The 17,417-nt window shown below is 35.8% G+C and overlaps 3 protein-coding genes and 1 non-coding gene across 5 annotated transcripts; 1 reads left to right on the top strand and 3 right to left on the bottom strand.

Annotated features, from left to right (window-relative positions):
* The first annotated feature begins 380 nt into the window (after positions 1-380).
* Positions 381-3,446, top strand: LOC136066806 (bifunctional 3-dehydroquinate dehydratase/shikimate dehydrogenase, chloroplastic-like). The gene is made up of 7 exons (XM_065771695.1): positions 381-455; positions 783-878; positions 1,357-1,465; positions 1,824-1,972; positions 2,063-2,211; positions 2,300-2,462; positions 2,904-3,446. Exons 1-5 carry the CDS (start codon positions 381-383, stop codon positions 2,120-2,122), a joined length of 489 nt encoding a protein of 162 aa, XP_065627767.1. The 3' UTR covers positions 2,123-2,211; positions 2,300-2,462; positions 2,904-3,446.
* Positions 3,447-3,560: 114 nt separating this feature from the next.
* On the bottom strand, positions 3,561-6,429 carry LOC112003969 (secoisolariciresinol dehydrogenase). 2 transcript variants are annotated; one of them, XM_024036193.2, is made up of 3 exons: positions 6,263-6,429; positions 5,803-5,874; positions 3,561-4,516 (listed from the first exon to the last, which is right to left on the bottom strand). In XM_024036193.2, the coding sequence occupies exons 1-3, from the start codon at positions 6,280-6,282 to the stop codon at positions 3,712-3,714; spliced, it is 897 nt and encodes a 298-aa protein (XP_023891961.2). In that variant the 5' UTR covers positions 6,283-6,429; the 3' UTR covers positions 3,561-3,711. The 2 variants fall into 2 exon arrangements, with proteins under 2 accessions (XP_023891961.2, XP_023891962.2); XM_024036194.2 differs by having other exon boundaries at positions 6,275-6,428.
* Positions 6,430-8,510: 2,081 nt separating this feature from the next.
* On the bottom strand, positions 8,511-13,677 carry LOC112003972 (uncharacterized). Its single transcript, XM_065771694.1, has 8 exons — positions 13,359-13,677; positions 12,768-13,115; positions 10,010-12,555; positions 9,495-9,764; positions 9,249-9,329; positions 8,933-9,044; positions 8,780-8,846; positions 8,511-8,592 (listed from the first exon to the last, which is right to left on the bottom strand). The coding sequence occupies exons 1-8, from the start codon at positions 13,432-13,434 to the stop codon at positions 8,511-8,513; spliced, it is 3,582 nt and encodes a 1,193-aa protein (XP_065627766.1). The 5' UTR covers positions 13,435-13,677.
* Positions 13,678-13,793: 116 nt separating this feature from the next.
* On the bottom strand, positions 13,794-13,865 carry TRNAP-UGG (transfer RNA proline (anticodon UGG)). The gene has a single exon. It is a non-coding gene; the product is annotated as a tRNA-Pro (tRNA).
* Between the last annotated feature and the right edge of the window lie 3,552 nt (positions 13,866-17,417).

Genomic DNA, 17,417 nt, shown 5'->3' with positions numbered 1-17,417 from the left:
ATTAGTATTTCTATTCATTCTAGGAATAGGTTATTTCTAGAGCCCAAGTACTACTCGGAAAAGGATAACTATAACCTCTTTTGTAGTCATGTTATTTTAGAATATTTTTTATTAATAAAATTCAGTAGCTTATTTTAATGACAAGGAACCTTAGTAGTGATGCTTAGGAAGACCTACTATTGGGTCCTAAATTTGGTGGATTTTTAGTGTATAGATCTCTGGCAGGAAAATCAGTACCTGGGTTGCCAACTTTAGTCAGCCTGTTTACAAACTTGAATACTTGAATGCAGATACAAAAGTTTTTGGACTAATTTCAAATCCATTAGGTCATAGCGAGGGTCCTATTCTGCACAACCCTGCCTTTAGACACACGGGATATAATGGAATTTAGGTTCCCATGCTGGTCGATGATATCAAGGAATTCTTTAGAACCTATACAGGCACTGACTTCGCAGGTTTGAGGTATGCAGCCACTCTCTCATAAAAGAAAAAGAAGAGGAGCATCCCATTGCTTGTCTTGTAAGGTTCTTTTGCAACTTGACTCCTTCAAAAAACTTGTTCTAAATAATGTTATCACCTAGAGTATCAGATACTTCTATGATTTACGTACGCTACCTGTTCTCCATTCATAACAGGCTCAATATTCTTTTTAGTTTGTGGGTATCAACTGTTACATTAGGCATTTGCTTTCTCAAATATCATGGTGCACACTTTTGCACTGGCCAAATGTATAAACTGTGCTTGTTTGGTACAATGCCAATGCTTTTTTTCTCTAATGTAAGGTTTTTTTCCCTTTATTCGATGAAACTTGTAGTGTTGGAATCCCACACAAAGAAGCTGCAGTTAGGTGTAGTGATGAAGTCCATCCACTGGCTAAGGTCAGTAAACTTGGTAATATAAACACTTTTTTTGAACTGCTACCTGAACAAGAGGAAAAAACTTTAAAAACATTGCTATAGGTTTGTTGACTTTGTTCCTTTAACAACAATCCCTACATATATTTGCTATATATTAGGCCATATATAATGAAAATTTTTATTGTCAAATAAGTAGACCACTTATGATCCTTTGTGACATTACTGTAATTCCACAAATCCAAGTCTGTCTTGAGCACCAGCCAATTGCACAAGACCTGGAATGAAGGTGTATTAGATATATACAACTCAGCTGAGTAATTGGGATTATTAAAATCCAGAAGTTGACATTAACAAATCTTCTATGGAGGCCTAGATATCAGACATTAATAACGATACTTCAGGGTTTCAGCTGCAAGGCACACTACTTTTTTTATTGCTGTGTTAATTGTAGGATCATGTTTATATAAGCTTCTAAATTGTGGTATGCTTTCTCAATCAGTCTATAGGAGCTGTAAATACTATAGTCAGGAGGCCTATTGATGGGAAGCTGATCGGTTATAACACAGATTGTGAGGCTTCTATCACTGCAATAGAGGATGCATTAAGAGGTACTGTGATAATTGAAGTGTTACTTTCTCGATTATTTAGACGATGGCTGTATGTATCTTTCTAATTCTTTGTATATCATTTAAAGTTGAGTACTACTCGGGTCAGGAATATAAATGTATATTGTTTTGAGGAGAATGGAGTAATTGATTGCTTTGTTTGTTACAGGTTTCATGACCTCTACTTGTTTGTTTTGCAATACTATTAATAATTTGATGTTTTTAAACAGAATTACCAGCAACCTGAAATGGATGATTACTTGATGGACGACCATGTATAATGATAGTATAGGTAAAAGAATAGACTGTTATATCAAGTGGTGTCTAGATAGAATTACTTATGTTTATTTTGTCTGGACAGAGAGACGAGTTGCCAATGGAGAAGCATTACGTACTTCTCCTATAGCTGGGAAAACATTTGCATTGGTTGGAGCAGGAGGTGCAGGAAGAGCACTTGCTTTTGGTGCTAAAAGTAGAGGTGCTCAGGCTGTCATATTCAACCGGATTATGGTAATAAGGCAATATTGTTCTCTCCTTTTTAGTATTACAATTGAAGATCAGCTTTCTTGTCTCTAATCTTGACATTTCTCTTTTGAAAAGAGAGAGCAAAGGTGCTTGCAGATGCAGTTTCAGGGGAAGCTCTACCATATGAATGCTTAAAAAGATTCTGCCCTCAGGAGGGAATGATCCTTGCAAATGCTTCTGCTGTTGGAATGGAACCAAATACTGATCAAACTCCTGTCTCAAAGGTTGTCTCTCTCACTCTCTCTGAGCAAATAGGTAATAACTCAGAAGAACACATTGAACAATGTATTGCCTCTTGTCATGCTTCTTTAGGAGACCTTGAGAGCATATGAGCTGGTTTTTGATGCGGTCTATACACCTAGAAATACACGGCTCATACAAGAGGCTGCAGAGGTTGGGGCCATCGTAGTGAGTGGAGTGGAGATGTTTATCAGACAGGCCCTAGACCAATTCAGACTGTTCACCGGTGGCTTAGGTATCAGTCCTCCTCTTATGTCAAACCATTGATTTATTAACTTAACAAAAGGGGCTTTATTTTTTTTAGTAATTTTTACCGATCCATTTACTTTGAAATGGAAGCGGTCCATTTTAAGGTTGAAGACATGGTATTTCACAAATCTAAAGGTGAATAAGGTACCAAGTCATTTAAAATAAGATATCATTTCTTATTTGGTAGAATGAAAAAATTTAGATGATATGGTACCATGTAAACCTTAGATGCATGTAAACTAAATCTTCATCATGAAATAGGCTCTCTAAATGTCAAAGCAAATGGAGAGAATCATTCTCCATAGGTTTAACCTTTTTATTCTTCAATGTATTATTGTTGAATTTGTTCACATGCAAGATTCATTTCTTTTGGTTAAATTCTAACAGCAGGAGCATTAATCTTTATTTTGTTCGAACTGCATTTCAGCTCCAGAAGATTTCATGCGCAAGCTTGTTCTAGAACAATTTTGATACTTCTAACCAATCAAGCCAAGAAAAAATTTGTTAATATATATACTACTTTGTCACTTCTTCTGCGGTATTGAAGTAATAAATCTGTGAAGATGCACCCTAGCTTAGCTCACATGGTTTGTTTGAGGTTGTCCTACTTGGAGCTTGAACACCGTCATCAGCTTGTCAATCCAAAGGCCCCCCACTCTGATGAAGTTGCATGCAAGGACAAGGCTCTTAAGATTATAGATAGGATAGGTTGAGACCAAATAATAAAAGAAAGATTTTTTGACCATGTGCTTGTTAGAATTACCAGGTGCTCCAAATTGTGTCACTTTTTTTTTTTTTGAGTAATATTTGTGTGATGGAAGTTCAGCTGTGTTCCATGAATTTCTTCTCATGATTGTGCAAGACAGGACTAATCCTATTGTTTGTTTAGCACAGTTAGTTTTGAATGAACATATATAGGTAGTACATGTATTTTATTGCTTAAGCCATATATATTGCTTTCTGAAACTAAGCAGGTCACCGACTTGAACTCAACTCTCTATATGCATCACTCTAAACAATGTTACTTAAGGGGATGAGGTTGGTTTTTGCATACACCATGAAAGATTAGCTTTAATGCAGAAAGTCAACTTGAAACAATCCATGCTTGAATTCTCTCTAGAGGTAGAATGCTTGGACATGTAAACTAGAGTCAATTAAAAGGAATGGATGTGAATACATTCATTTGTGCTCCTTATACTTGCAAATTTCTGTTTCTAGTTTCTCTGTTCAAATTTTTACTGCACTTCATCTGGTGCAGGAAACCCCAAATGCTTAAAAGATGTAAAGCCTCCATCTAATACCAAATTATGCCCACTAACATACTTGGCATCATCAGAAACAAGATAGAGCGCAGCATTAGCTACATCATTGGGTTCACAACTAGTTCCCTCCAAAACACCAGCATTAGTAACCATTTCTACAAGCCTTTGATCATCTACACCAGGAAAAACCTGACTCATTTCATCCATTACAAACTTAGTTGGAATGGCAAATGGTGATATACAATTCACCCGGATTCCATACTTGCATAGCTCTGCAGCCACAGACTTAACAATGCCTATAACAGCAGATTTGGACACAGAATATGTGTGCTGTGCTAACCCACCCATTAGTCCTGTAACACTAGCTGTGCAGAGAATTGATCCAGTTTGACGCGGGATCATCACACGTGATGCATGTTTGATCCCAGCCATGACTCCCCGCACGTTGATGTCCATGATTTTATCAAAAACTGCCAGATCAAGGTCCACAATGCTTGGGGGAGTTTTGCAGGGCACCCCTGCATTGTTGTACATGATATCTAGTTGGTTGTACTTAGAGATGGTAAAATTAACAGCGTTGGATATGTCAGACTCTTTAGTGACATCACAGGCAACAAAAGTAGCATTGGTTCCAAGCTCTTTTGCAGTGTGTTGGCCAAGTTGATGTTGGATATCAGCAATAACAACTTTAGCACCATTGTTGATAAATTTTGCTGCAGTTGCCTTTCCTATGCCACTTGCTCCTCCAGTTATCAATGCTACCTTGCCTTCTAGCTTGCTATGTTATAACATAAGAAAGGGTTTTAAGCATCAAACCAAAATGATCCCAACTTGGGTGGATTCATTAATCAAAGAAAGTTGGAAAATTTCATGGTCCAACATATACCATTTGATCACATTCACAAATTCTGGATTTTTTTGAGAATGTTTGGTTAGCATAATGATGCAAGAATGTTGACCCATGTATTTTGGGAGAGTGCAATCAATGAGAATCTTGGCCAATCACATGAGATTAAGCTCACTTTCATGTGATTTAAGTGTGTACTTGTTTATCTCTTTGTTTAGCTAAGCCTAGAGATTATTAGTATGGTTTAAGGCCTCTTGGCCCTTAGGCGTGTTTTCATAATTATTTTGTAAAAAAAATAAAATATCAAATTTTTTTTTTTTCACTTGTGAATTTAAGCTTCTTCATTAGTGGATTCTAGGTTTTATACTGGTTGTAGAGGTTAGATACAACCTGATCCCACCAGGTCAAAATGTCTCATTTTTTTCTTTTAGACTAGCCATTGTTTATGCCTAATAAGCATCTTTGACTATAGGAATGGCAGTGGATACACAACTGCCTGATTAAGGCTGCCTCTAACAACCCCTACTCACAGATGACAAATTTCTTACAGAAATACCATTATTTTATTCAACACAACAAACGATGAATACGCTAAAAGTGCAGGACAACAGGACAAAACAAAAAGCTAGTTCCAGTAGGTATATAATGATGTGATATTAGTTAAAACAATCACTTGTATACACTATAAAACCTTCACTATCACACAAGTGGTGCTGATACATACTTCCGGGTAGACCAAAAACTGGTTGAGTACTACTAGCAACAGCATTTTATAGAAAGTGTTATATATATATATGATAAATAAAGAAATATAAAACATATAATAATGTTTTATATTTTAAAGAAAGTGTTTTATAATTGTATCTTGGAAAGGTCTGTGCAGATACCCAGTAATGTGGCAACTCTAGGCACTAACAAACAAATATAAAACATAAAAAATAAAAAAAAGAGGTAGACCTTTTATTGTATCATTTAACTAATATAGGTAGACCTTTTATTGTATCATTCTCAAAAAAAAACTAATATAGGTGTTACTATACCACCATCCATGAAAATTCCTAGCATATAATAATATTTTACAGCTTATTATTGGATCAGCATGCACATCTAATGTGGTCATATCAAAAACAAAAAGAAAGAAAGAAAGAAATATCCAAGGTAAGAAAAGTAAATTTGAATATAAATATATGGTAAAAGTGTAGGTAACTTTGACACACCTTCCAGTCTGGGTTGATAGTAACCTGTAGAAGCTTTGAGCAAGCAAAGCTCTTGAAATGGAGACATTTTTGCTGTTAAAACAATAGGAACATATTTTGAGCTATATTCACTTCAGCATATATGAAACAAAGCAAACAAAACTAAATTTCATTAATTAAAGGGCTAATTTAAATGGGGTGCACCCATATTGATCAATTTTGAAATGGCCAGCAATTATGCCATTTCAGTAACCCATAATTGAGAAATGAGTCCTCCATTCACATAGAAAAGACATGGGTCAAAATGGGGCTTGAAATCAAATCTGCCTTGTTTTTAATTGCCCAGGAAGAAGATGATGCCCCTTAAGCTCTATAAACCCCAAAAAAAAGATTCGGTTGAAGGAGAAAGAAACAAAAGCTGAAACTTCAAGTACTTCTTTCCAAGGATCAACATAGAAAAAGTAAACACAGAGAAACCAACCTTAGGCCATACCTTAACATACTTTCTTGCAGAAAGATTGTATTTTGAGCTTTCAGCTTGGCTCACCAGACAAGTACAAGGTTTGAGAGAGAGAGAGAGAGAGAGAGCTTTAAAATAGATAGCAACGTGCCACAGTCCCACCAAAATGTGATGGACAGAAAAACACCCTTCCAAGTTGCAACTTCTTGGATTGGACCATAAGACAAAATATTAAAAACTAAAAGTTTTGAGGGGTAATTTTGGCAGGTCAGCCAAAGCCAGTGTAATGTTGTTTGTGCAACAATAGTATCAATTATCAAAGCCAAGCACACTGATGAGCTTTGACCAACCAGCACACCTACTATCTAAGATTAAGGTTGATTAGGGACTAGTCAAGGCTTAATAGGTATAAAAGGTCGTACTTACCAATAAATGAAATCTATCTGAATGAGATGGAAAACATTCTCCTTCCAAAATTTGGAGAGGTTAATAAGGAATCTCCCAGACTCAGTAAAGAAGGAAATTTAAAGGCTGCTGATTGCTCATTTAAGTCCTGCTTTGTTTTTTAGTATGTTTTCTTGTTTTAAGATGTGAAATCTGATATGAGAAAGTGGTTGTATTCCTGTAATCTTGTGTTTTTGTAGTTTTTAGTCCTGCTGCTAGTTCTTTGTAACCTGATAAACAATTCAGGTCTCTTTTGGTTTGGATAAAATGCTTGTTGATTCAATAAAGATATATGTTCTGCTACAGCAACTTGCCGAGTAACTGCTATGAAAGTAGCATCTCTTATTCACTGGAATTTCTCTGCATACTGTGTATCCAAATTACATCATTAATTGTTTCTCAAAAAAAAAAAAAAAAAATTACATCATTAATTTTTTACCTAGAATCGTGGGTACTTAGCAAATTACATATGCACTCACTTAAGGCATCTCTTGCAAAAACTAAGATTTTTCATGAATGGTGAAAGAGTGATTGATTGGAGTGCCATACTGCCATTTCTCACAAGGCAGTCTCCAAGTTGCCAACCTCAAATGTCTTTTTTACTGCATTTTGTAAGGAGTGTCGATATGAACATGTACCATAAAGGGAGCAAAGGTCAACTCTAAGCAACGCTTGGACTGAAACGAAAAAACTAATCTTCTGGTTTTGATAATAATAAATATTACTATTTTTTTTTTTTTAAGTTATTGGCTAAGCTATTAAAGTGATAATCAGCAAAGGAAAAGGGGTAGTTATAATCAACATTAGCATTCGTCATAAATAAAAAAGGTCTCAATGGCATAATTAACATTAGCCATATCTCTTTTCTCCATTCAAATTTTCAGTTAAAAAACGACATGTTGTTTTATTATCCAACAAGCTCTTACAGCTTACAAGTATGTATATGACTAGCTGTAGACTGTAGTTATGACTATTGTTTGTTTTGTGATTGGTCTGGTCTGGTCTGCTAGGGTTGAAACGTTTTTGTTATATGCTCCTTTAATTTCCATGGCTTCTTGGGAAGGTGTTGATCAAACTTGTCTTCTCCTTATTACTCCTACTAATTAGTTACCACTGGATTCCATGGCTCTGCAAGTGTTCTGTTTACTTGTACCTAATAAAAGCTCAGATGCAACATTTGCATGATAGCAATTTGCCTGGCTTTTTCCAGTTTTTTTTTTTTGGCTGCGGCAATGGAAAAAATAAAACTGATAAGTTCTTATTACTTTTATTTGATGTGTACATTAATAAGTAAATCCAATTCATTCCTTAAATTCTTTCCTTAAATGGAAATTGAATACAAGAGAAGTATGAGAACTTTGTGCTTTCTCCATTTTTAATTCTGTATGTAACAAATATGCAAAAGTTTCTATGATTACCAAAAGAACTCCGGTGAACTTCTGATATATAATTTACAACAAAAATGACCAACCCTCCCTTTCCATCAGAAAGCTGATTCTGCTGCAAGGAATTCTAGCACCCACAAACGCAAAAACCAATAAGGGAAAACTAAATACATTGCATACAAAAAGACAAAAGTCATCATCTTTCCTTGATCTTGTGCTAGAAAGATTCAGATTATCAATGCAATTACAAAAATGCAATGCTACTGTTATTGCAATACATGTTTAATTAAATCAAAGTCGCATGGTATTTCTTACTAGGGCAATTAAGGGCCCTGGTTAATACTTTATTTGGTCTCCAAAGTTATCTGTTGTCTACCATTAACTTAAGTGGAGTACTCATCTTCAACAGATCAAATTTCTGAAGTAATTTGGGGAGACCTTTAGCACTTTATGCTACTCCATGGATTGAGTTGCCGTAACCCCATACTACCAGCTAAGTGCCACTTGGACTTAAAAATGTGCCTGGTTAATCATTTGTTCAGTGAAAAGCTTTTAAAAGCATGAAAAACATTTTCAAGGTGGATACTAGCTAATGATAAGTTGGTGTGAACCAGATTTCTAGAACTTGTGAATGCTAGATTCAAACTCAAACCCCAGCTTGCATATGCACACTTCAATATTACAATATAGTTGTCGTACCAATACCAACCTTTTGTATTCCAATTTCTGAATAACTATTCCATTCAGTAAAAGCTCTGAACTGTAAACTGCAACTCCTGCAAGAACAGGTGGTACAATATGTCATTTACAACAACTCTAGTATTTGTTTTATAGAAAAAGAAGATGGATGATAGATGTATACCTTTCTGAAGGAAAGGCATACAGATTGCATGATCTTCTTCACAAGAAAGAATCAAAAGATCATCTAGGATCTTTTCATTCTTTGCTGGAAATACTTGACTTCTCTCCACTGGCTGAGGAGCAATTTATCAGAAACTCAGTAAAACATCAAAGAGGTAAATAGTACATAGAATATCATTGCATCTGTGAGATGCAGGGAAAAAACAGAAAACAGATCATAATATAATTTAACTACATTAGGACAGGCACTACATTGCTACCAACAATGAACTAATAGATGCTAGCTTTGGATTTACACATATTGACATATTACATACCTGGCCATGAACTGCTTTGACCAAGCTTGTAATCATTTCTTTATCAGGTTTTATACTTGGGGTAATGACGACTCTGCGACCCTACAGGGAAGAAGCGACATTTGTAAGGTAACGATTATCAAAAAAAAAAATTGTAAGGTAACAGACATCAGCATGTAAAAACAACTCATTTGACAAGACAAGAGATAACCAATTTGCAAGCAGGCCAAAGCTCTATCTGGTTAGAGCCAATTAACAAATGCCTACCTTTAGAAGTGGATGTTGGCTTGCACGAGTTAGTGAGACAGGCATGCTAAAGCCAATTTCCTTTTCCTTTTTGGTATCCCTCAGAATGTAATTTTTCTCATCAATGAAGCAGCTTGCTTGTCCACAGCTCTCTAGCCATAAATGTGTCACCACTAGTTTTCCAAGAGCAATGGCTTCCAACATATTCCTTGTACGTGCAAATTTGTCAGCTATGAAATGTGTGGCATCCCTGCAACATGACGCAATGGATATGCCCAGTCGTCCCAGGATCTGCTAGAAGAAAATAAATATAAGTTAAGACATGAATTATGGTAATTTCACATGCAGAGTACAAATGTTATGGACATTGTTTTTGTTAGTTGCTTCAAGGGAACCGAAACCTCCAAATTTGATTAAATGAACTACTTCAAGAGAGTCCAGACCTCCAAATTAGACTAGCTAACAAATTGGGATTTAGAAAATCATGAACAAGTAAATACTAAAAGCATTTTAATTGAAAAGCTTCCAAGATCTACCTTTTTCTGTTGCTTGATGATATTGTTGTCCAAATGCTGGCTAAACAAGACTCGAACAAATGCCATATCTCTTCGTCTTCTTGAGTCTTTCCATGTAATCTCAGGTGTTGACTCAGGGACACCCAGTCTTAAAAGCTCTTTCAAAAAGGATGATTTTGGTAGGTTTTTGTTGCATGGTTTTTTGTGATAATCATAATATATACAATTGGATGTTGCCACATTTATGCCCTTGGCGGAGCTAAATGTAGTAGTTTTTTCTGAACCAGATGGCTCAGTAGTCTTGTTTGATAACACCTCCAACTTATGGTTCTTTCCTGCACCACCAGTTGATAATGTAGAATCTTTCCCATTTAGACTTCCAGATTGCATAGATGCCCTGGCTCCGCACAAACCTGTAGGAAATACTCTTGTATTGATGGCGTCTGATTCACAGTTTGAAATAGCACCCACAGAACCTGGTTCATCAGTTTTTGTAGAATGCCGATGTGGGCAAGCATATACTGGTGAATTTGCTTTCCCCTTCACTTTTTCAATGCCCTCTGACCTTTTTTGACTTTCAATACAATGAAGATTTCTGTCATTTCCATCTACTGTTGTGAGTGGGGCATGCATGTTATTAGGTCCACTTGAATGTCTTCGTACACTACGACATGTTCTTTTCCCTCTTGGATATCTCCATGGATTTGATCTTAAGGAATTGGTTATGGCAGTGACCTCTTGAATCGACTGATCATCATGATTCAATTTGCTGTTTCTAGCTTCGCAAGATGAACTGAAGTCCAGTTTGGAATATTCTCCATCAGCACTCAAAACTTCAACTGGATCAACTACTACACGGCTCCCCTTTCTTCTGTATTGAATTATAACACCATCATTTATCCTTTCTCCTAGATTCTTAGTCCTTATCAACTTACCCTCTAACATCCTTTGGCTGTTTCGGTCGACAACAGGACATAGATTCATACACCTCCCGGACTGTCCCTTGGCAAGTGAGATATTTTCAACTGACACAGAAGAGCACACATCAAGCTCAAACTCTTTAAGTTTGGTACCTTCCGAAGATGCCTCTGCCTTTCTTTGAACAAATTGATCTTTGTGATTCAATTTGCTGTTTCTAGCTTCCCTAGATGAATTGAAGTCCAGTTTGGAATTTCCTTCATTGGCTCTCAAAACTTCAACTGGATCAGCAACTACACGGCTCTTCTTTCTTCTGTATTGAATTATAACATCTCCTGGATTATCTAATTGATTCTTAGTCTTTATCACATTACCCCCTAACATCCACTGCCTATTCTTGTGGGCAATCAGAGATAAATTCATACACTTTCCTTGGGACTGTACTTTGCCAAGTGAGATATTTTCAACTGACAAAGGTGAACACACATCAATCTTAAACTCTTTAAGTTTGTTCCTTTCTGAAGATCCCTCTGCCTTTCTTTGCTTATTAGGCTTAACAAATCTTCTGCCTAAACTTTCAATTGCATCACCAGAATTTCCACTGTTTAACTGTCTCTGATCAGAGGACTTGCCTCTTCTCACTTTTGTTGTTATTGCCAACTCAAGATCTAACTCCTGATTTACAGACTGCTTATGAAATGAACCTGAACTTCCTCTACTAAATCTTCTAGCAGAACGCTTTCTTCGCTTTGTTTTTCTTGCTATGTCTCCTAAATCAAAACAAGCAGTCTCTTGGAAGGACGAATGTCCAAAATGAGCTTCATTCTCATTTACACCTCTTGTAGAATGATCAAGGGTGTTTTCTGGACTTTGATAAGCATTACCATAACTGTCACCTGCAGGGAGTCCACATGCTAGAGCTTCCATAGCTTCAGCAGCCACTTGAGTGTTAAAACCAATATCAAACATGTCAGATGTTTCTCTTTCCATATCGCTAGCTTCCAACTGTAGTCCTGTTAAGCTAGCTTCTAACTGATCCTGTAATTCCTCAACAGGGTTATTTTCAATTACTTGTAATGTCCTGCTAATCTCTTTTGAGATGAATAAGGCAGATCTTGAATCAGCACAAGTTGAATGCATCATTTCCTTACTGAGATTTAGGAACTCATTGTTCTCTTTGCCCCCATGAACTAAGCTGCTACCTTGTTTAATGTGAAGATCACTGGTGTCCTGATGACTTGTCACTGATTTCTGCCTGCAACCTCCAAAATCAATAGATGCCTCCATCCTTTTGCTAGCAATTTCACCACCTCCATGCTGATCACTATCAGTCCATTCAAGGGCTCCTGTTTTTACAATTGCGGTTCCAAGTTTAATTCTCTTTGCCAAACTTTGAGTTCCTTTTGCACTGAATACAGGAAGTGATTTCTCCCTAAAAGTCTTTCCATGGCCAACACTTGGAGACATGCCAACATTGTTTGATGACAAGAAGTGATCCACAAAACTGAGTGCATTGGCTTCAGCTGACTCCCCAAGTTCCTGAGAATTGATGTAATTCAATCTAGCAAGGTTGTAATCACTTGGAGGTGAATGAGATAGATCTTTTCCCCTACCAGTGCTCTCAAAATTTATAGAAGATCCTTTATTCCCTTCAAACAATCCACAGAATAGTTTTCACAAAATTGCCCCCTTTTTTTTCTCACAGAAGGATTAAAGAAATGCATATACATGTAAATGTAAGTTCATTTATAAGTTATAACACAACATGAAGACTCAACAATAGTCATAAATAACACGAAGAAAATAAAATTCAAAACCCACTAGCAAAATACTATTTCAGATAAAACTAGTGGACACTAACCTGCTCCAAATTGTTCCTGGTTGGAGACATTTGATGCCAATGCCATGTCCACTCGCTTACAGGGCGAACTGAGCTGCCCCTTCCACAAGCCCATCACATTCCCTTTCAATCTTCTATTGGCTTTACCGTCCAATACGCCATTAACAACATTAACCACTTTACTTCCCTGCGCTCCCTCATCCTCACTGTCAAGCACCACCTCTTCCTCATACTCAGATACTGCACCCACAACCTCATCATCAAAAACAAGTTTCTCCAACTGGGTTTCGGCTAATGGACTATCAAGCACAACAGTATCTTCATAAGCCATAGCATACCCAACTTCTGTCACATCATTAGCTTCATTTCCTACTTTTGTACCCAAAAGAAAAATCTCATTACACAAACTAACACTACCATATATTTGTCTACTTTACCACATAAAAATCACGTTATTATTAAAATAAAATAAATAAATAAAAAACAATTATTCTACTGTTTAAGACGTGGTTATTTTACAATTTCCCATTTTCAATCATTTGATCAAAAGCAAAGAGCAGAGAAATCAATAGAGAAATAGAAAAGAAAAGAAAAAAAAAAAAAAAGGTTTACCAGATGGTGGTGATGATGGGGGCTGAGGCTGAGAGTCAAGAATCTGAGTATTGCTAGAGTCGCTAACATCAGCCATTGGGAAAATTTATGAACTATATATACATTATTTTGCTGCTAAATTTCCTTGCCCATCATAGGATAGAAGAACAAAAAAGAGTGTGTTTTTGCATCTGGGTCACTCCTGATTAGCCCAAAAGTAAAAGAAAGCCACAACAAAACATGATGAGAAATAGTGGAAATTAAACAGGGGTTTAGGAGATTTTTAGGGGTTTGGAGGGGAACTGAAAAAAGACAGTGGGAAAAGATTTGGCTGAAAGCTGAGAATGTTTGGGAGGGAAATTTGTTTTTTTGTGATATTATTCTATATTTTATTCATAAAAAAGTACCAACAAAACGACACCATTATAATCTAGTTGAAAAACAAAATAGTTTTTAGGGGCATTCCGAGAATCGAACTCGGGACCTCTCGCACCCAAAGCGAGAATCATACCACTAGACCAAATGCCCTCTTTTGTTGGTACTTCATTTCTTATTATTATTATTTATACATTGATGAAGTAATGAGGTGGTCATTTCAGGTTCATTAAAATCCACAACCAGTGGGTCTTACTCAGTCACTCTCACATCCGATTGCATTTGGAGTCTAATTTAGCTTCTTCCTCTATTTTTTTTTTTTTTTTTTTCAAGATGCAAAATTGTCACAATCTGTAATGTATTTTGATTTGATTAGTGTTAATAAAGGTGAGGTTATGGGATATGATATGGTCTCTTAATAAAATCTATTTCAAAGCTAAGATGTTTTCAACCATAAAAATAATAACCGATCAGTACGTTTTTTTTTTTTTTGGGATAGGAGATCAGCACGTTATTAGATGTGTTAAAGATTGCGAAAACTACCTAGTATTGATCTTTGGAAAATCTGACAGCTGTTAGTGAACTAGTGAAACTAAAATTCTTGTGTGTGCGTGCGCGCGCGTGTACTAGTTTAGACTTTCCCAACACATAAAACAATACTATGTGGTTTAGTATTTTTGCACTTACCACAAATTAACATTGTGATGGCTGATCCTCACTCTGAAAATCTAGATCTCTGTTCTCTTGAGGAGGGGGTTTCTTCACCCCAATCTGCAAGGTAATATCATGCATGTGTTCTTTTTTATTTGTCTTTGCTTCTCTCGATTGTAGCAGGTTTACCATAACATCTCATGCATACATGATCCATGAATATGATCATGAATAAATATACAATACGTGACATCAATGCTTAGAAAGAGAAGTGTGTGTGTACATATATATATATATATATATCCTGTGAACAATGCTTAGGCTTTGGTTAAATCCTGTTTTGGACAAGTTCTCTACTTAAATAGAAATGCAAACTACATTGAGATGGAAGCCTAAATAAAGAGAATTTGAAGGAATGTGCTACATTACCGAACCTCATGCTCTCACGCATGAGGTATTTGCTTTATGATTATTGATTATTGTTGGTGATGAATTGCATTCTTTGAGTACAGTCATTTTGATGATGAATTGCATTGTTTGGTTATTGAGCTATTCAATACGCTAGTTAGTTTCTTTTGTGGTAAGAACTATACACGCAGGGGCGGAGGGAGGTGGGGTCGAGGGGGGGCAGCTGCCCCCCTGACCTTCTCAAAAATCCTCTATGTATAAGTAGTAAACTATTAATAAACATAGTAAAAGGCCCCTCCTAGCATAAACAACTTTTTAATTCTTACCATATATGTATAACTAACTTGTCAACAAGAAGACAATTTTACATTCACAAAGCACTGAAGCAACACTTTTATTAAATAATGGGTCCCACCTACTAGTACATTGGTTTTGCACACAACTTTGCTTAATAGGACTAGGAAAAAAAAATATAGTGATACCAAACTGTAGCACCTTAACAGTCCGCCTCTTATTTACAATTTTTTTTTCTCTTGTAATCAACCATTTTCAGTCTCAACTTGAGTTTTTGCTAATCTTAAAAAAAAAAAAAAAAAAAAAAAAAAGAAAAATTTTTTTTTTTTTTTTTTTTTTTGAGAATCATAATGTATTTTGATTTGATTAGTGTTAATAAAAGTGAGGTTATGGGATATGATATGGTCTCTTAATAAAATCTATTTCAAAGCTAAGATCTTTTCAATCATAAAAATAATAACTGATCAGTACGTTTTTTTTTTTGGGATAGGCGACCAGTACGTTATTAGAAGTGTTAAAGATTGCGAAAACTACCTAGTATTGATCTTTGGAAAATCTGACAGCTGTTAGTGAACTAGTGAAACTAAAATTCTTGCGTGTGTGTGCGCGCACGTGTACTAGTTTAGACTTTCCCAACACATAAAACAAAACTATGTGGTTAAGTATTTTTGCACTTATCACAAATTAACATTGTGATGGCTGATCCTCACTCTGTAAATCTAGATCTCTGTTCTCTTGAGGAGGGGGTTTCTTCACCCCAATCTGCAAGGTAATATAATGCATGTGTTCTTTTTTATTTGTCTTTGTTTCTCTCGATTGTAGCAGGTTTACCATAACATGTCATGCATAGATGATCCATGAATATGATCATGAATAAATATACAATATGTGACATCAACATTTCCGGGTTCTTTTCTAAACAAAAAAGAGTGGCAATTTACCAATCAAGAAAAAAGAGAGTGGCAATTCTGATTGTAATTTTAGTAATATGTTGCTTTGATGCTTGAGTATCCTTCATTCCCCCTTCTTAAAATTTTGTTCTTGACAATATTTGGTTAAATCCTGTTTTGGACACGTTATCTACTAAACAATATTAGCAATCATAATTAATATAATTTAGTGAACTAATACTTAAATATAAATGCAAACTTCATTGAGATGGAAGCCTAAATAAAGAGAATCTGAAGAAATGTGCTACATTACCGAACCTCATGCTCTCACGCATGTGGTATTTGCTTTATGATTATTGATTCTTGTTGGTGATGAATTGCATTCTTTGAGTACAGTCATTTTGGTGATGAATTGCATTGTTTGGTTATTGAGCTATTCAATACGCTAGTTAGTTTCTTTTGTGGTAAGAACTATACACGATGACCAGTTTGGTTGTCGTTAGAATTTGTTTGACCTCGTTCACATTTTCTGTAAGACCATATAACATATAATGAATAATTCATCATGTTGAATGGGCTTTGTTTTTCTGATTTCATTAAATGCCCTTATTCTTTTTTCTTTGTTCTTTCTTTAATGATGGTGATGATGATGATGACCACAATGATATGAGTAGCTCCACCACTAGTGTCCTTTTAAGCATTAGGAAGCTTTACTACTTCTAGGACACTCCACTACATGCCTGTATGAATGGAAAATTCTTTATGTTTTATCAGTTCCTTTCTTGCTAGTTCTCCAGTAATCTTTTTCTATGTTCTTATAACATGTTTAGCAGGCATAGAATGTCCATAGAAACGGGTCTTATCAGGACTACATATGGCCAAATGGCAGAGAGAAAATGGTCTGACCTTCCTTCTGACCTGTTATCACCAATTGCAGACAGGTTAGGCCTAATTGAGCTTCTCAGTTTCCGTGGTGTCTGCAAGGATTGGAAATCTGCTTCTGCCACAGCTTCGGCTGAGATTGAGTCCTTACCAGATCATGAACCTTGGTTTCTGGTGTATGGTTCGAATTCTGAATGCATCTTGTTAAGCAACTCGGGTAAAAAGTACACCATTAATATCCCAGAATTTTCAATGGTGGGAATTTTACAATACGTGGAGGAGAGGGAGGAGATGGAAGAAACTGTTTGTTTTCTTTTTTTTTTTTTTTTTTATTTTTTATTTTTTAAAGTTATTATTTCTATACTACTATTTAAGGGCTGCATCTGTTTGGACTGGATTTTTTTTTTTGTGTTCCAAAATACCCCTATTTCCCTAGGTTTAAGTAGAAATAAAACTAAAGGATAATTTAGAAAAACTACGTCTTTTAACTCTTGCAAAAACATTGCCTATAAAATAGGACCACTCGATTTTAGTTTTCAAATTCAAACTGAACATCAAATTTTTTTTTTTTTACAATTTC

Source organism: Quercus suber, unplaced genomic scaffold, assembly GCF_002906115.3.
Source record: "Quercus suber isolate HL8 unplaced genomic scaffold, Cork oak 2.0 scaffold_47, whole genome shotgun sequence".
NCBI classification, from domain to species: domain Eukaryota; kingdom Viridiplantae; phylum Streptophyta; class Magnoliopsida; order Fagales; family Fagaceae; genus Quercus; species Quercus suber.
This window is presented reverse-complemented; position numbering and strand designations above follow the sequence as displayed.

What these genes read in the sequence shown, in the direction of transcription:
- LOC112003972 (XM_065771694.1), bottom strand. Translation starts at nt 13,434, where the DNA reads ATGGCTGATGTTAGCGACTCTAGCAATACTCAGATTCTTGACTCTCAG. An exon ending in TCATCAAGCAACAGAAAAAG is followed by an intron (nt 9,765 to 10,009) that starts GTAGATCTTGGA and finishes TTCTTCTAGCAG; the next exon opens with ATCCTGGGACGACTGGGCAT. An exon ending in GCCAACATCCACTTCTAAAG is followed by an intron (nt 9,330 to 9,494) that starts GTAGGCATTTGT and finishes TCTTCCCTGTAG; the next exon opens with GGTCGCAGAGTCGTCATTAC.
- LOC112003969 (XM_024036193.2), bottom strand. Translation starts at nt 6,282, where the DNA reads ATGTTAAGGTATGGCCTAAG. An exon ending in ATGTTAAGGTATGGCCTAAG is followed by an intron (nt 5,875 to 6,262) that starts GTTGGTTTCTCT and finishes TTGTTTTAACAG; the next exon opens with CAAAAATGTCTCCATTTCAA. An exon ending in CTATCAACCCAGACTGGAAG is followed by an intron (nt 4,517 to 5,802) that starts GTGTGTCAAAGT and finishes GTTATAACATAG; the next exon opens with CAAGCTAGAAGGCAAGGTAG.
- LOC136066806 (XM_065771695.1), top strand. Translation starts at nt 381, where the DNA reads ATGGAATTTAGGTTCCCATGCTGGTCGATGATATCAAGGAATTCTTTA. An exon ending in AAGTCCATCCACTGGCTAAG is followed by an intron (nt 879 to 1,356) that starts GTCAGTAAACTT and finishes TTTCTCAATCAG; the next exon opens with TCTATAGGAGCTGTAAATAC. An exon ending in AATAGAGGATGCATTAAGAG is followed by an intron (nt 1,466 to 1,823) that starts GTACTGTGATAA and finishes TTGTCTGGACAG; the next exon opens with AGAGACGAGTTGCCAATGGA.